This window comes from Diachasma alloeum, unplaced genomic scaffold (assembly GCF_001412515.2).
Source record: "Diachasma alloeum isolate Michigan unplaced genomic scaffold, Dall2.0 Dall_scaffold_00394, whole genome shotgun sequence".
NCBI lineage: Eukaryota > Metazoa > Arthropoda > Insecta > Hymenoptera > Braconidae > Diachasma > Diachasma alloeum.
This window is the reverse complement of record NW_021680533.1, coordinates 97,447-113,027: the sequence shown is the minus strand read 5'-3', so window position 1 is coordinate 113,027 and position 15,581 is coordinate 97,447. Positions and strand designations below refer to the sequence as shown.

The window sequence follows — 15,581 nt, the reverse complement described above, 5'->3', positions numbered from 1 at the left end:
AGGTTTTGACAGGCAAAAACAAAAGACTGTCGCAAGCCGGCTGGCACATCATTACACCCAGCAACCCGCGAAAAACAAACGTTTTATTAACATTTGAATAAGCAGCCCTCATTGTTTTATTTTCAATATTATTGAAAAAAACTCGACTTTTCCATGAATTTTCATGATTTTTCATTGAAAAAGAAGATAGGAAAATATATTTAATAAAAAATGAGCTGATTGAATGTACTAGAATCATTCAATTAATTCGGGAGATGGAATTAATGGCGAAAAAAATCGGGAACTTTTTCTTTAATATTCTTTATTTTATTTAACAATTTAGAGCCTAAATTTTACATTTTTTCATTCAGTTCTATTCATAATACGGATTTCATAGTTTTCCACCAGCACAGCAGTATCTATGGGTGGGGGGCTAAAGGAGATGAGGGGAAGATGAAATCGACCGGAACGCCACGCCGCGGCGCCCGAGAGACCTTGTCCCCTGTTTTCTGGCTTTAGAATACCTCCCTATATCATACCTTACTCTCGGTATCTCGCAGCGGGAGCCGAGGGCGCTTCTACGGTAAGCTGTGAAACAAAACGTGAAAAAATTTCAGTTGAATTCCCATTCCGGGTGTTCCGTGAGCATAAAAACATCGAAATAAGAAAAAAAACAGCCAGCAATAACCGACTGACACCCGCTGATCCTAGTCGCCTAGACTCGAGTGATGCGGTGATGATGCGTGCAACGAGTACCTCGACTCCTCGACTAATTGGAATTAATTGAGGATTAAACAATCAACGGGGAACGGAGGAGCATTTTTTTTAATTCCCCTCGACTTGTCTGCCTCACACACGACACCCGGGTGGAATAGTTTCGTGTCTGATGAGCCACTCTATTGAATATCTGGTGGTAAGATGGCTGTGCAGCTGGACGGCGGGGGGAAAGAGGACTTGAAAACACAATTTGTAACCCGCGAGGGTACTTACAAACTTATGACACTCTCTGAATATTCGAGACCGAATAGAGTTGGTAATACGGATACGAGGGGTAGTGCATCGGTCAGAGTGTCATTCGTTACATTACCCGATCCGGCCGATCCCAATGGTACACAGGGCCTTGGTGACCGAATGTGCTTCAATTTTGGAAAAGAATTGTATGTTTATGTTTATCGAGGAGTCAAAAAGGTAATTAAACATCTCAATTAGACCTTAAATCAGTCAAATAATTTGCGCAATTTTTCGCTTGATTAATGTATTGTTTTTTACATAACCTAGAAAGTAAAGTTGAGATAAAAATGACTCCATCTTTGACTTTAGAATCACCACACCTATTCCAAAGAAATAGAATTGATGGATTTTTTGGCGAGAGAAGAGATCTAGTTTTGGTTGATCCTTTGGGTGGGGGGGCGTTGAGAGAGATTTTATAGGGGTTGAGGGGGAAAATTATCGGAAATGAGTATCGGGAGTGAAGAAGGGTTGATGAAGGTTTATTGTTGGATTGTTAGGCGGTGGATCTGAACAAACCGGTGGACAAGAAGCTGTACAAGGGAACAAATCCAACATGCCACAATTTCAATCAGACAACTGCTACTGCTGAGATAGCACCTCTGCTCGTGGGGTTTTCAACTGGACAAATACAATTGATCGATCCTATCAAGAAGGAGTTGAATAAATTGTATAATGAAGAGGTAGGGACGATCAGATGGGGGTGGAGATGATAGTGGTGATCCACTTAAAATCACATTCTCTATAAAATAAATATCTCCCAATCCCAATAACAATAACTAAGATATCTAACAAAAAGCAACAAAAAGCTTTAGAATAGACTCTAAGTATCTCCAAATATTCCTCCCTTTGCCACAAAAAAAAATAACAAGCAGGGGACAGCGAGCATATGACAGCACGCCATGTAACTGAGCATGTCACTGAGTGGTCTTTTTTTTGCCATCAATACATTGATGGTGGGCTTCCGAATGGTCTGAAATATTACAAAAGTTTATAGCTTCACAACACTAAATAACAGCAAAAATTTCAAATGGTTACAGTCACCTCCATAGGTGCTATGAAAATTCCAATGTTTTGAATACATGTCCAAATTTCAAGTTGATATCTCGATTTTTGCACAAGCTAGAGTGTTTACAAAGTTTTTTATTAAAAAACGGAAAAACGGGAATATCTCGAAAACTTTGTATGAACGGGTATATGAGCTTTGATTGATGTTGATAGAAGGCATCGGAACGAATATTTTGAAACCAAAAAAATCGAAATCGGTCCACTAGTTTTGAAAATATTTGCGGAAAACTATTTAAAAACGAATCGCTTTTTCTCCAAAACTATTAGATCGGTCGGGCTGAAATTTTGCACAGAGTTAGTCCTCATTAAGATCTATAATGTGACAAAATTTTAGATTTTTTGGAATTACCTTATCCATTTAATTACTCATTATTCTAAAAATTAACCACCGGGAAGGTGGCTGGCGGTGGACGTGGTCACGTACAGACATGGTCTCCAAACTTCATATTTTTCCCAATCAAAATTAGAGATTGTGAAAATCGAAGGATTGCAATGCTTCCATTCGAAAGCAAAAAAAACTTTGATTTCAATTCAGTTTATACCATTCATAAAGATGTTAACATCGCGATTTAACGCAAAGATTGCCGTAATTTCGAAAAGCATCGTTCGATTTGTGATTTCGCCGTCTTATCTCCTTAACACAAGTCTAATCTTTGATTTCAACTCAGTGTATACCATTCACAAAATGTAAAATAAGTGAAATATCTAAAAGACACAAAAATAACAATAAAAAACCCAAATAATGAAATTTAATATTCCAGAGACTGATAGACAAGACAAAAGTGACCTGCATAAAATGGGTCCCAGGCTCGAGCAACCTCTTCCTAGTGTCCCACAGTTCAGGTCAACTCTACCTCTACAACTGGGAGCTCCCCTGTGGCACAACCCCCCCTCACTACCAGCCCTTTAAATCCGGTGACGGTTTTGCGATTCACACTTGCAAGACAAAATCCACACGAAACCCCCTGTACCGATGGGTGATCGGAGCTGAAGGCTGTTGCATCAACGAATTTGCCTTCAGCCCCTGCGGAACGAACCTAGCAGTTGTCTCTCAGGACGGCTTCCTCCGAGTGTTCCACTATGACACAATGGAGCTCGTAGGCTCAGCGAGAAGCTACTTCGGTGGTTTTTTATGCGTCTGTTGGTCACCAGACGGCCGTTACGTTGTCGTTGGAGGTGAGGACGACCTGGTGACCATCTGGAGCTTCAACGAGAAACGAGTAGTGGCCAGGGGTCAGGGCCACCACAGTTGGGTGAGCGTGGTGGCGTTCGATCCCTTCACAACATCTTACGGAGAACCTGATCCTGACTTTAGTGGATCTGACGACGAAGCGATACACAGCAACCACAACAATCATTATCACGAGAAAACAAAAAGAACGTCAACAGCTTCTCAAGGACTGAATTCAAACAGAAATTCTTGTGGCTCTGAGCTGAGAGTACCGGGAGGCACTTGTTACAGATTAGGAAGTGTCTCTGAGGACACCCAATTGTGCCTGTGGGATATCACCGAAGACGTCTTGAGGCAGCCAGTGTGTGCCAAGCAGAGGGCCTCCACTGCTGGCTCTGGGACGTTCACCTCATCTGGGACCTTCACCAGTGGCAATGGACCCACTTCCAATCATCTCAACAATAGCAAACACAATAACATGAATAACATCTCCAAGGAGGACAGGAACGATACGACAGCAAGTGTTGCTGTTTCCACAGTTAACTCATTGACTCAGAGATTCGCTGGTCTTGGTTTTGGTGATAGAAAGGGTGATAATCATAAGAGAAACTTTAGCCTACCATTGAGAAATACAAGTACGAGTAATAGTAATGTACAAGTGCAAAATAGTGGCGAAAAATCAACGACTAATGGAAGTAATATGAATAGTGTCAGTGGTTTTGGTGGTAAAAAAGTTAGTTCTGTGATGGATGATCCAATGAGATTAATTGGTACAGCTTGGTGTCCGAGATTTGATGAGTGTCCTGTACTTGAGCCACTTGTTTGCAAAAAATTGGCACACGAGAGACTGACTGAATTAGTTTTTAGGGAGGATTGCTTCGTTACAGCTTGTCAGGATGGATATGTTTATACATGGGCAAGACCTGGGCATATGGTAGGTCCACTTACTATTAGCAGCACACTGCACAGGCCACATCACCATAGTAATGTACACAGTAATATCAATTCTATGCGACTTAATGATCTCTGATGGGGGGATTTCGGAGGGAGTTAACCAAGTTATTCGAGGAGTAAATCATCCAACGTTTCACCATAATTGGAATTAATATTGCTTGGTTTGGTGGTCGTCAGTAGAAAAACAACAAATTTATTCCCTGCAAAAACATTATTTTACGTAATTTATATTCTCTTTCTCTCTATTCAAACTGAAATTACATTGCTGTTTTTAGCTTTGGAAAACATTTTATGATTATTTCAAAAAGAGATCTGTTATTACCTATTTATATCAGAAATTGTTGTACGATCGTGAAAAATCGGATAAGCAATATGTAGCATTTAAATAGGGGAGGGTGAGGCAAAATGAAACAGTCGAAAAATGACTGACGCAATTCAAGTAAAAAAAATTGAAAATTTTTTTTTATCAACTTTTTTTCTTCCGAACGGAAGCTTTTAATCGATTTTTACGATCTTCCAATTTTCTTTGGAAATGATGTAGAATGTCATGAAATGTCAAGATTTGATTAGATTAGATCGATTACACGTTTCTTTGTTCATTGAATTGAAATTCAGCATCACATTTTCCTTTTTCCCCCTCTGGGTCTCTCCCTGGACCTCCCTCGGGGCTTTGGATTTTGCTGTTTCGTTTTGTTTTCAATTAATCCATTGACAAAATCTTCTCCCGTCAAAACTTTTCAATAATTTTTCAATCTACTGAATGGAAAATTATTATTTACATTGGTACTCTCAAGAATAAAAAAAATTAATAAACAAAAGTTGATGAAAAAAATATTTAATAAAAAAAAAATTTTTTGCTTGAATTGCGTCAAACAGTTATTTTTCGACTGTTTCATTTTGCCCTATTCTCCCCTAAATTAATTGATAATTTACGTTCAAAATTCAATGAATCACTGCTAAGCATCATTTTCTATAATTTTGCTTGTAATGCTCACGGATGACTCATGTATTTTTTTAACGCAAATTATGTAAAATTTTTTTTTTTAAGGAAAAGAAAATTGAGTTGTTATCCTGGAAAGGTTTCCAATAGAAATCGAAAAGTCGACACAGTTTAATCTTTGTTGTTTTTTTTTGATGATGACAACCGGACTGAATAATATTAACTTCAATTGATCAGTTTAATTGGAGGATTTAAAAGAGGAAGAGCAGAGATCTTTTCGTCAGACGAATTTTACTCTGCACTTGGTTTTAACGGGAAATTGTTTCAGATACGAAACGAGAATACATATTAGGAGAGGTATATATTGAATTTTATTCAATTGTTGAAGGGGTTTCATTGCATTTGGAACGAATTTTTGGATTTTTTGGAAAGACCTGTAATGATAGGACATGAGGGAACATTATATTGCTGAAGTGGGGGTTGGATTTAACAGTGAAGTGGTACTTCAGTAAATTTTTACAACTTTATAAATTTTCGATTCATCATGCTGTAAAAAATATATTTCTTTGCATTTTCGTCTGAAATCAGTCGTTATGGAGTTATTTTATGACTGATGGCGCTCAAAAGAGCACAAGAAAAATGAAATTCTTCATGTATGATAATTCGGAATTCATTTCAAGAATGCGTGGATTTCGGAGGAAATTTTAAACTACATTGCTTATAGAAAATTGAATTTCAAACAAAAAATATTTAATTTCACCCTAGAACCACTTTTTCTTGAGCTAATTCCCCATTTAACACCTGCGAATTCGATAGTTCCCTCAACATTTTGCCACTTCACTGAATTATCAATCATTTAAACATTTTCCTTATTCTTCGTGTTAAAAGTATTAGATAGACTTCTAGGTATTTATCCAAAGTGCGATATTGCGTGCGAAGGACACTGCAAGTGACGTCATCTCAATTATTTTAATTAATATATATTTTTTCAAGAGAAATTAATTAATTGAATTAGTGATGTATGTGGTCGTGTGCCATTCCTAGGGGACCTGGGGGGGAAGAGAGCTAGAGATCTTCAATTGCTCTGAACTTCATAACTACAGGAAGGAAAAGAACAAACACCTACATAAAACTCGCTAATTTGTTTTTTTAGTTAAATAATTAGAGAATTTATATATAATTTTCGTGTTAGTTTCCCTTCCCCACCCCTTCCATTCTTCTTTGTTCGACTTATCAACAGGGCAGGCCCCTCCAAACAAAAACGAAGAAAAGGAAATCATGAAAATATTTTTAAAAGCCCCAAGCTCTTTGTATTGAGTCTTTAATTAATAGAGATTAGAACAAAATGTAGTCGGAATGCTAGAAAATTTATTCAATATTATTAATAATAATCCAACACCCCCCGCCCGCCCCCATTTATTATCCATAAATTTGTGACATTTAATTTTTTTTGTTAAACTGAATTTTCATTGTTGTAAAAAAAATAAATCATGAAAACCAAAAGAAGAAGACGAGAGGAATTTTTAGATAATTAATCAGTTTTTTTATCTATAATAAGTTGAATGAGACCTGTGCTTGCTTCCCTGCTTGAGTTCAATATTTTCTTTGGCGAGGGAATGTGTGTTACCGAGAGTATAATAAAAAATATATATACAATGGGAGAAAGAATGTTAATTCTAGAGAGAACGAGATGATGAACCATTAATAAAATGAGTTATTCGATGCCATATGAGGTTAATTATTTACTTTATCACGTGTTTATTGACAAAAAATATGAAGAAAATTTAACTAAAGGAATTGGACGAATTTATTGGCACAAATTTGAAGGATTCTTTCAAAAACGTTCGTTGCAGCTGATATCATTTACGTTTGAAACATAACTTATGGCTGTGCTTATCTATCATTTCTTTGTCTAGAGTTGTTGATGGAATTCATTTCGGTATTTATACTTTTCGTAAATTATTTATTTATTAATGAATGAGTCGTGCGATATGGCTTTGGCTCTTGCGAGATAACGTGGATTTGCTGCTATACCCAATATTTATCGCATGGTACGTATAAATTATGATTTCCTTCCTTTGCTGTTCAATTTTCATTTAGTTTGATATGCACATGAGTAATTTACACATCAATTAATGTCAAATAACGAGTGGATGAGTTATATTTTTTCATTTAGAGTGAATAGAATTATCTCAAGAACTATCCAGTGGAATAATTTCAGTCGAAATGTCATAGAATTCCATGACCATACATATAAACATTTCAAGTGATTCTAGCTATTGGAATAGAGAAATTGATGAATGTATTTTCTGCTCCAGCCAGGCCAACAAGTTCTAACAGTCCCGCATATTGTCAGCCCTGGTGAGAGTGGTGGAACAATAGTATAGCCACAGCCTGAACCCGACAGACCGACAGACTCATCAAGAATTGATGATAAAAATCTTGATAATAATTCACAGACATCGTCACGGTCTACAGCAGTACCATTTGTACCACTGACAAATCATCGTCATTTGTATTACGTATGGCCAAGCGAACACTACTCGAGTCCAGTCTAAAATTTTAATGATTTACCAAATCAAAAAACAACGGATAAATATTATTTTTCCATCGAGTTAATGCGTCCAACACAAGAGTGATGATTATTCATCCAACGATCAACCGCAAGACCATATAGTTTAACCATTTTCACATGCTTTTGTACAATTTTTTAAGTAAAAACAAAACTAACGAGAAAATATGGCAGAGTTGAGTGGCTATTATAAATAATATTGAACTGAATCAATCGATTTTAAAAACTATTGAGAGTATTAAAAAGTGAATTAAAGTATGTCTGAATTAAAGTGTGAAGATTGCAATTATCATTCCATTATTTGCTTAATAGTTAGAATGTAATGATTGCATGAAAAATGAAAAATGTCAATTCATAGAAAAAAACTTATTCATCTTTTCCGAAACAGTTTTGCAACGCTACGCCCCCATACACTTAATCTTCAAAATAATTGTCTTTATTAACGAAAAGGAATATTAATTTGTTGATATGGCGCAGCTCAATGAATCTTTTAGCACAATTTTCATGAGAGATTGATACAAAAAAAGATGAATCGCCACTGTTAAATTGCCTTAGTAAAATCGTAAGTAAAAGAGAAAAAATTAAGAGATTTATGTAATGAGAAAGTTCTTCATTTCCTCACGTTTATGATTATACATGAGAGCAGTTGAGTATTTTTTAGCTTAAAAAATGACAAACGTTGAAATGTGTAAAAGAATCGTGTGAAAAAAATCATAATTGAGAATATCGCAATGGAAAATTACATTTGCGCGTTTTTTTTCCAGCAACAAATGTCAAATTCTTTCGGACAAATGCAATTCTTAAATTTCCAATTGTTAACATTGTTAAATATCAATGAAAATCATGTCTATTGACATTTTATTTACAAACAATGTATGATGCCAACTATAGCTTCGAAAAACTAGACAAAAGTTTTAGTTATGTTGTATTCAACTGATTGAAAAATCCCGACAATGTAATTTTCATTGAAAACCACTTGGGTATTCTCTCTTCGCTTTATTAAAATGTATAATGTGTATACCGTGGGTGTACGACAAGTTGACGAAGAAAAATAAATGACGTGAAGGAGTAGTTCCTGCATCTGAGGGCTATGAGATCAATTTCCATGTTTTTAAGTTTTGCGGCGAGACTGGATAATTGAGTGTATGCATGTGAAAACGAGAATCTCTGAATAAAAAAAATTATTCAGAAGATTTTTCCTGAAATCCTATGGTTCTCAGGTGCATATTCAATGTATTATAATGGAAGTGGTGCAGAGAATATGGCAAAGTATATAAATGAATTAAAGAAAAAAATTAGGTACTTATGAAATATCCTAAGGATAGACAGTATTTCAAATATGATATTCCACAAGGCGATACTTCGTATATTTAATTTATGAATAAATTAACAAAATTGACAAAACAACCAAATGTTAGATCATCGATGAAGAAGTTATAAACTTTTGAGTAGATTAGTGAACTGATTGTACGATTTTATCGAGGGCATTTTATATTAAAATTAACAAAAAACGAAATAACAAAAAAAAATAATGCAAAAGTGTACGAGAAGCTGATTGATTTTTGTTCTCTAATTTACGCAGATAAATTGCGTTTCCATAATTAAAAGAAGCATGACAAAGAAAGCTAGTACAAATTATGATATTTTTTCATATGACTGTTGCCATATAGTAGAGATTATTATATATTTAGTTGAACTTTACATATTTAATCATTATATTCAATTAGTAATAGATGATTATTATTCACTGTATTTAAATAATTTGTTTTGTTTTTTTTTTACTTTAGTACTCGAGGTTTTGTCTTCAAGAGACTTCTCAGCTCATCCCACCTCCCTCACTCTGTTCGTAAGAGTGAATTCTTTGTAATTGTAAATGAATGAGAAAAAAAAACCAAACAATTCATTGTTAAGTGAACGTTTTTCATTTTCCCTGGAAAATCCCGCACGTTTTTTATGAATACAATCTTTACTACTGCCACGATTCGTTAACTATTAACGAATCGTGCTAATAGTTAAGAAGCCTCGTTAACCAAAACTAAATCGTTCCAGCTTTTTTATCGGTGCAAGAATAACCGAAAGTGCCTGATAAAGATATGTTAGAATATCGCGAATAACATCGTGACTCGGTATTCCAGGAATTATTACAGACAAGGCATCAGATACCAACGTAAAGATCATCTCCATTAAATGATGCTATGACTGTTTCTCGAGTATACTACCAGAAACAGACGTTAACAATCAGTGATATAAAATTTTATCGTATGATATTGTGAATTCATTAGACATTCAGTGTGCATAAAGCACTTGTTTTCCAATACGTGCACGTAGAAAAGTGCAACTTTACATACTTGTAATACAATATACCATTTATTTATAATTTTTTGCATTATTGTGATGATGTGTCCACGTAATATTCCTTGATAATAATACCGGCGGTACTCTACTCAAGTAATGAACAGGAATGATGTTTAATTCTGTAGAGTATTATAAAAAATAATATATTGCGTTACAGGTGCGTAAAGTTATACTTTTCTACACGCACGTATAACACATACTATTTTTTGTGATACCTGCCGAATTCAGGGTGGTAGTGGGGGTAAAGAGGTGTTTTTGCGCGCGGAGTGAGCACCGCTCACCCCCAAAAACGCGCTTCTAATTTGATCGAGCGACCACTCGCGTTGTAATGCGTAATTCTTTTTTTTACCAATGAACCATGATTACGGGACGTCAAGTAATCAATTTTAGGCATTAACACTATTTATTATCAACAATTTAATTGTTCAAATCACCCTAGTGCCCAAACTATGAAAGATATACGAAAATTTTCGGATCATAAATCATTTAGAATTTGATAAGGAATAAGTTTTGTCTTTTGTCAATTTCAAATTTGAAAATTTCCGTCTATACTTCATAGTTTGGGTGCCAGGGCGATTTCAAGAATTTAATTGTTCATAATAAATAATTCCAATGCCTAAAATTGATTGAAAATTATTTCCTTGATGTTTAGCGATCATATTTTATTGTTTAAACCAATAATTAGGTATTAGAACGCGAGTGGTCGGTACATGTCTGAAAATCGAGGGTGTCCCGCAGCTCTATCAAGGTCATGCGGAAAATGAATGAATTTCAATTTCTTTACGCTGACTAAGCCATCCTGAGAAAAAGTTCACTTTTCAGGCAGGCATGTTTTTTAATAATGCTTAAATCAATTAATTCGATAGTAATCCCAGGTAATGAACATTCGGTCAACGAATTGAGGGCTAGATTTGTTGTAGGATTATTCAAAACTTATTAACTTGAAAATGGTCGCACACTAGTACAACTGTGTTTTAATAAAAGTTCAATTGAGGAAGAACTGTGTTCATGAAATTAAAATACGAAAATTCAATGGAATAAATAGGCGGGAATTTTCAATCAGAATGCATTTGCGCGGGTACTATTCAAGTTAATTAGGTTATGGTACCAAAATAAATGACACTACAGAAACCGAAAAAAATCATAATCTTCTATTGTTTCTGTCAATTCAGTTCAATGAAAAATTCACCGTCATCTTAATTGATTAAATTGATTGATAAAAATTGAAAAAAATTATATTGTCATCGCAAAATTCACGGTGGAAAACTAAGTAATTAAAGAAATGGAGGGGAAACACAACGACAGTAATAAAAAACGAAAGGTACATACAAACTTATGTGCATGGAAATTCAAATTCATGACTGAACACAATGTTTGAACAGCCAAGATCATCTAGTGCAGCACCAGCGGAGAAACGAAGACGCGCAGAAAATAAAGAAACTCCAACCCCGAGTTGTTCCCAGAATACGAAAGACACAATTTCCACGAGCAGTCAAAATACAATAGCATCGAATAATGGAAGTCCCTCAAATGTAAACAAAAATAATAGCGGAAATGATAGTAAAAAAGATACGAGTAATTCACAACAGTCTGAGCATTCATTAAATGACCCACCCAGTCAAGACACGAGGTAAAAAGACAGAAAAAATCATTTTTTTTATTTTTGAGATTGGCATTTCGACATCTCTTAATAAAATAAGGATATTTCAATTTTCTTTTTAAAACACAAGGGTATCTCAAAATTCATGTGAAAGCTTGTTGTTCACACGCATGAAAAAATTCAATAGAAAATCTAGCGAATTCGCTAGAAAATTCTATTGGAATTCTATCGGATTTCTATTGGAATTCTATTGAAAAATGCTATTTGTTTTTTGCGCTGATTCTATTGGATATTCGATAAGAAAAAGTCAATAGATTTCAAATTTCTGTTTGATTTTTTCTATAAGAATGCTTGGGCATCAATTTTCCAAGTTTTTTCCACTCGGTTTCTGTAATGCAAAATAAAACTAAATCCAGTGGAAAAAACAAGGAAATTTGTGCCTAATAATTTCGAATAGAAAAAATCTCAAGAGAAAAATTCCAACAGAAATTTGAAATCTATTGACTTTTTCTTATCGAATATCTAATAGAATCAGCGCAAAAAAACCAAATAGGAATTTTCAATAGAATTCCAATGGAAATCCTATAGAAGCCCCCTTGAATTCTTACAGAATTCCAATAGAATTTTCTAGTGAATTCGCTAGTTTTCTATTGAATTTTTTCATACGTGCACATCCATTTCTAAGTCTCACGGAGCTCGCAAATCATTTTATTCCTCTTCCAATATGAATTACTTCATGTTATTTGTACTTTTTGATGCATTCATACTATTTATGAAGGGAAGTACAACGTGAGATTTCAGGTGATTTTTCACGTGAATTTTGAGATACCCTTGTTTTATTAGATGTCGGATCATCTCGGAAGCGCACATCAAGAGACCTGCTTTTTACAGAGAGAACATCAAGAGCTATAAATACATTTAAAAAAGTCTGAATGAACGTTTTCCGATCTCGTTGAAAGTCAAATATATTGAACAAAACCCATCTTCAAAAATTTCATTGATCAATCAATTCTCTGTGTTTAGTATAAAAGCCAATAAAGACGAAAATTCCCACAGAACGAGCTCCAGTGATGAGCCAGAGCCAACCCCTCCGAAAACTAGTCAAGACACTGATGCTTCCCCCACTGCAACGCAATCCGTGGAGGCCGTGGTCTGCACCAAGATCCCAAGCACAGAGAAAACTCCAGAGAATCCACCCAAAGAGGACAATGGAAAAAGGATAAAGTTCAGTGATCAGAACCGATCGAAGAAGGGAAGTAGTGATGACTCAATTCATCAGGATGATCCCCAGACGTCTGGGAGAATCACAGAGAACGCAAGAAGACGAAGATGCATTTATGGTGCCAAATGTTACAGGTAAGTCTCAACTTTAATTGAAATGTCAATTTTTCATCAGCGTTCTTTCATAAACATCTCAATATCTACGACATAATTTATGACTAGAGACTTTTTTCGCAGAGGAATATAACACATCTGAGTTCAAAGATATTTATGAAAAAAATATTCCTTTAATTTCATAACTTCTTCACTAAAATGCAAAATTATCTCGATAATACACTCATAGAAAAAATTATTTTTATTGAGATGTTTATTTTTTGGAACAATTATTATATACATGAACCAATTTCAAATAAATAAGATCTAACGGTGAATATCAATTTTTTTTTAGATACATTCACTTGAATCAAACAAAACAGTCCTTGGGGTCAAGTCACATGTATTCACCATAAAAATGAAGAAGTTCTATTTTTTTACAACTAATATAATCTCCAGTCGAGAAATTTTCTACTTTCATGAATTGATCAAAAATTCGTACCTAGGAGATGATTACATTGAGGAATGAATTGATTGTTGTTTTCTCGAATGAAGCCGATGTTTAAATTGAGCTTTCCGTACATCACATTGAACGAAATTTGTGATATCCAAGTTTGTGTCGAATTGCCGTAATCTGTGATTCTATTATTGTAAATTAATGCGATTTTTTTTACTCAAGAAATATAAACTTCTTTCAACTCAACGACATCTTAATACAATCTCAAAGCTTTTTCCACGTAACAATATTCATTCTGATTCGACATATGAAATGCTCACTTCAATTATAATTTACTTGGAACAACGTATGATCGTGTTGATTTAGATAACAACGTGTTTAGTCATGAGAATAATTTTGATTTTTAATTAAGGGGAGACTACTATGAGTTTTTAAAGTCGCGGGCTATTGGAAGAGGTTTCTCATACATTGAAGATGGATTATATGTGTCTAAAAACGAATAATTAGTGCAAAAAACTAATTGTTTATTGTTCGTTTACCCCTTAAACGCTTAAAATGTTAAAAATAGTCCGGGGTCTCCAATTTTTTAGCTACAGAGGTTTTTTTGCCAAATTTTTGGAAAAACATGTGGAATAACAATTATGAATTAGTTTTTTGAAATTCAACTCCTACACAGCTAATTTCGTTATTATTTTCATTAAAAAATGCAACATTTATGTAAAATAGCCCAAAAAACATTTCTAAAAGAATTGAGAATATATTTTAAATATTTTTATACTAAATAAAACGAAATTAGCTGTGTAGGAGTCGAATTCAAAAAAAAATCACAATTGTTATTGTACACATTTTTTCAAAAATTTCGAAAAAAAAACCTCTGTAACTCAAAAACTGGAGGCCCTGAACTATTTTCAACATTAAGCATCTGCGGAGCAAACGAACAATAAACAATTAATTTTTTACACTAATTATTCGCTTTTAGTCATATATAATCGATCTTCAATGTATGAGAAATCTCACTCCAATATCCCAAGACTTTCAAAACTCATAGTAGTCTCCCCTTAAACCAACGAATTTCTGGAGTTAGTAAACTTTTGGCTAGAAAGAAATCAAATACTCTCATTATTGCAATAAATGAAAGGAACTTCAATTCTAGAGAAGTTCGATGTCTCCCAATCAAATGTATCTCAAGAAGAGATAACTGGTATTCACCATGAAATCATGTTTATTTGAAAATTAACAACCAAGTGATAGTGGATTCAAATAACATTCTCTTCACAAAATTGAACAGAGGAAAATTTCACAGAAAATGCCTTCTGCCATTTTTCCCGGAACATATTCCTTGCCGCAATAATTGAGCATTTATTGAAACATCCAAAATTCACTGCTGCAATTTTATGATATACTCAATAAATGAAGTAACTTAACGATTCGTTGTCCCCTAGACGAAGTTCTGATCATCTAGCAGAATTCAGTCACCCAGGGGACGAAGACTACGAGTTGAAAGATGAACGCCCAGAGTGCAAATATGGCTCGAAATGCTACAGAAAGAACGCCAAACACTGGAAGGAGTTCAAGCACACGAAGACTCAAAGAAAACGCTCCACAACTCCTGTCAGATCCCAGCGTTCAGACGACTACTCCGATGCCTCCTCAGCGGAGGAATCCGTAGATGAGTCTGAATACGATCCTTCGGGATTCGAGGAGAGCACAGACGACGAGGGCGAGGAGTACGAGAGTGACTTTTGAAGACTATAAGAAAAGTTTTTTATTGTAAAAAAATCTTACATCTTGAAATATGAATGATTTTTAGCAATAATTCAAATAATTTGTCTTATTGAATATTTTAGTGGTACATTTTTGGAATTTTTCAATGAAAAACAACAATATTAATTGACATTTCAATCAAAATTCAGTTTCTAAACTAGACAACATATTCAGTTGTATCTTTTTATTTCAAGAAATAATAATTAATAGTCATTGCATCGATGAATGTCAATTCGACATCTCTTAATAAAACAAGGGTATATCAATTTTCTTTTTAAAACAAGGGTATCTCAAAATTCATGTGAAAAGCTTGTTGTTCACATCCATTTCTAAATCTCATGGAGATCACAAATCATTTTATTTTTCTTCCAATCTGAACTACTTCATGTTATTTGTACT

The 15,581-nt window shown here is 34.5% G+C and overlaps 2 protein-coding genes across 3 annotated transcripts; both read left to right on the top strand.

Moving 5' to 3' along the window:
• Nucleotides 1-550: 550 nt before the first annotated feature.
• Nucleotides 551-9,602, top strand: LOC107041946 (WD repeat-containing protein 20). 2 transcript variants are annotated; one of them, XM_015262773.2, is made up of 4 exons: nt 551-1,167; nt 1,488-1,670; nt 2,817-4,160; nt 7,439-9,602. In XM_015262773.2, exons 1-4 carry the CDS (start codon nt 898-900, stop codon nt 7,505-7,507), a joined length of 1,866 nt encoding a protein of 621 aa, XP_015118259.1. In that variant the 5' UTR covers nt 551-897; the 3' UTR covers nt 7,508-9,602. The 2 variants fall into 2 exon arrangements, with proteins under 2 accessions (XP_015118259.1, XP_015118258.1); XM_015262772.1 differs by lacking the exon at nt 7,439-9,602 and having other exon boundaries at nt 2,817-4,630.
• Nucleotides 9,603-11,163: 1,561 nt separating this feature from the next.
• LOC107041947 (aprataxin and PNK-like factor) lies at nt 11,164-15,233 on the top strand. Its single transcript, XM_015262775.2, has 4 exons — nt 11,164-11,368; nt 11,430-11,677; nt 12,704-13,003; nt 14,861-15,233. Exons 1-4 carry the CDS (start codon nt 11,330-11,332, stop codon nt 15,162-15,164), a joined length of 891 nt encoding a protein of 296 aa, XP_015118261.1. The 5' UTR covers nt 11,164-11,329; the 3' UTR covers nt 15,165-15,233.
• The last annotated feature ends 348 nt before the right edge of the window (nt 15,234-15,581 follow it).

Bases quoted from the DNA above. Each gene is read 5' to 3' on its own strand.
- LOC107041946 (XM_015262772.1), top strand. From the start codon at position 898: ATGGCTGTGCAGCTGGACGGCGGGGGGAAAGAGGACTTGAAAACACAA. The intron at 1,168-1,487 runs GTAATTAAACAT...TTGGATTGTTAG, and splicing joins TTTATCGAGGAGTCAAAAAG to GCGGTGGATCTGAACAAACC. The intron at 1,671-2,816 runs GTAGGGACGATC...TTAATATTCCAG, and splicing joins ATAAATTGTATAATGAAGAG to AGACTGATAGACAAGACAAA.
- LOC107041947 (XM_015262775.2), top strand. From the start codon at position 11,330: ATGGAGGGGAAACACAACGACAGTAATAAAAAACGAAAG. The intron at 11,678-12,703 runs GTAAAAAGACAG...AAATTCCCACAG, and splicing joins CCACCCAGTCAAGACACGAG to AACGAGCTCCAGTGATGAGC. The intron at 13,004-14,860 runs GTAAGTCTCAAC...GTTGTCCCCTAG, and splicing joins TATGGTGCCAAATGTTACAG to ACGAAGTTCTGATCATCTAG.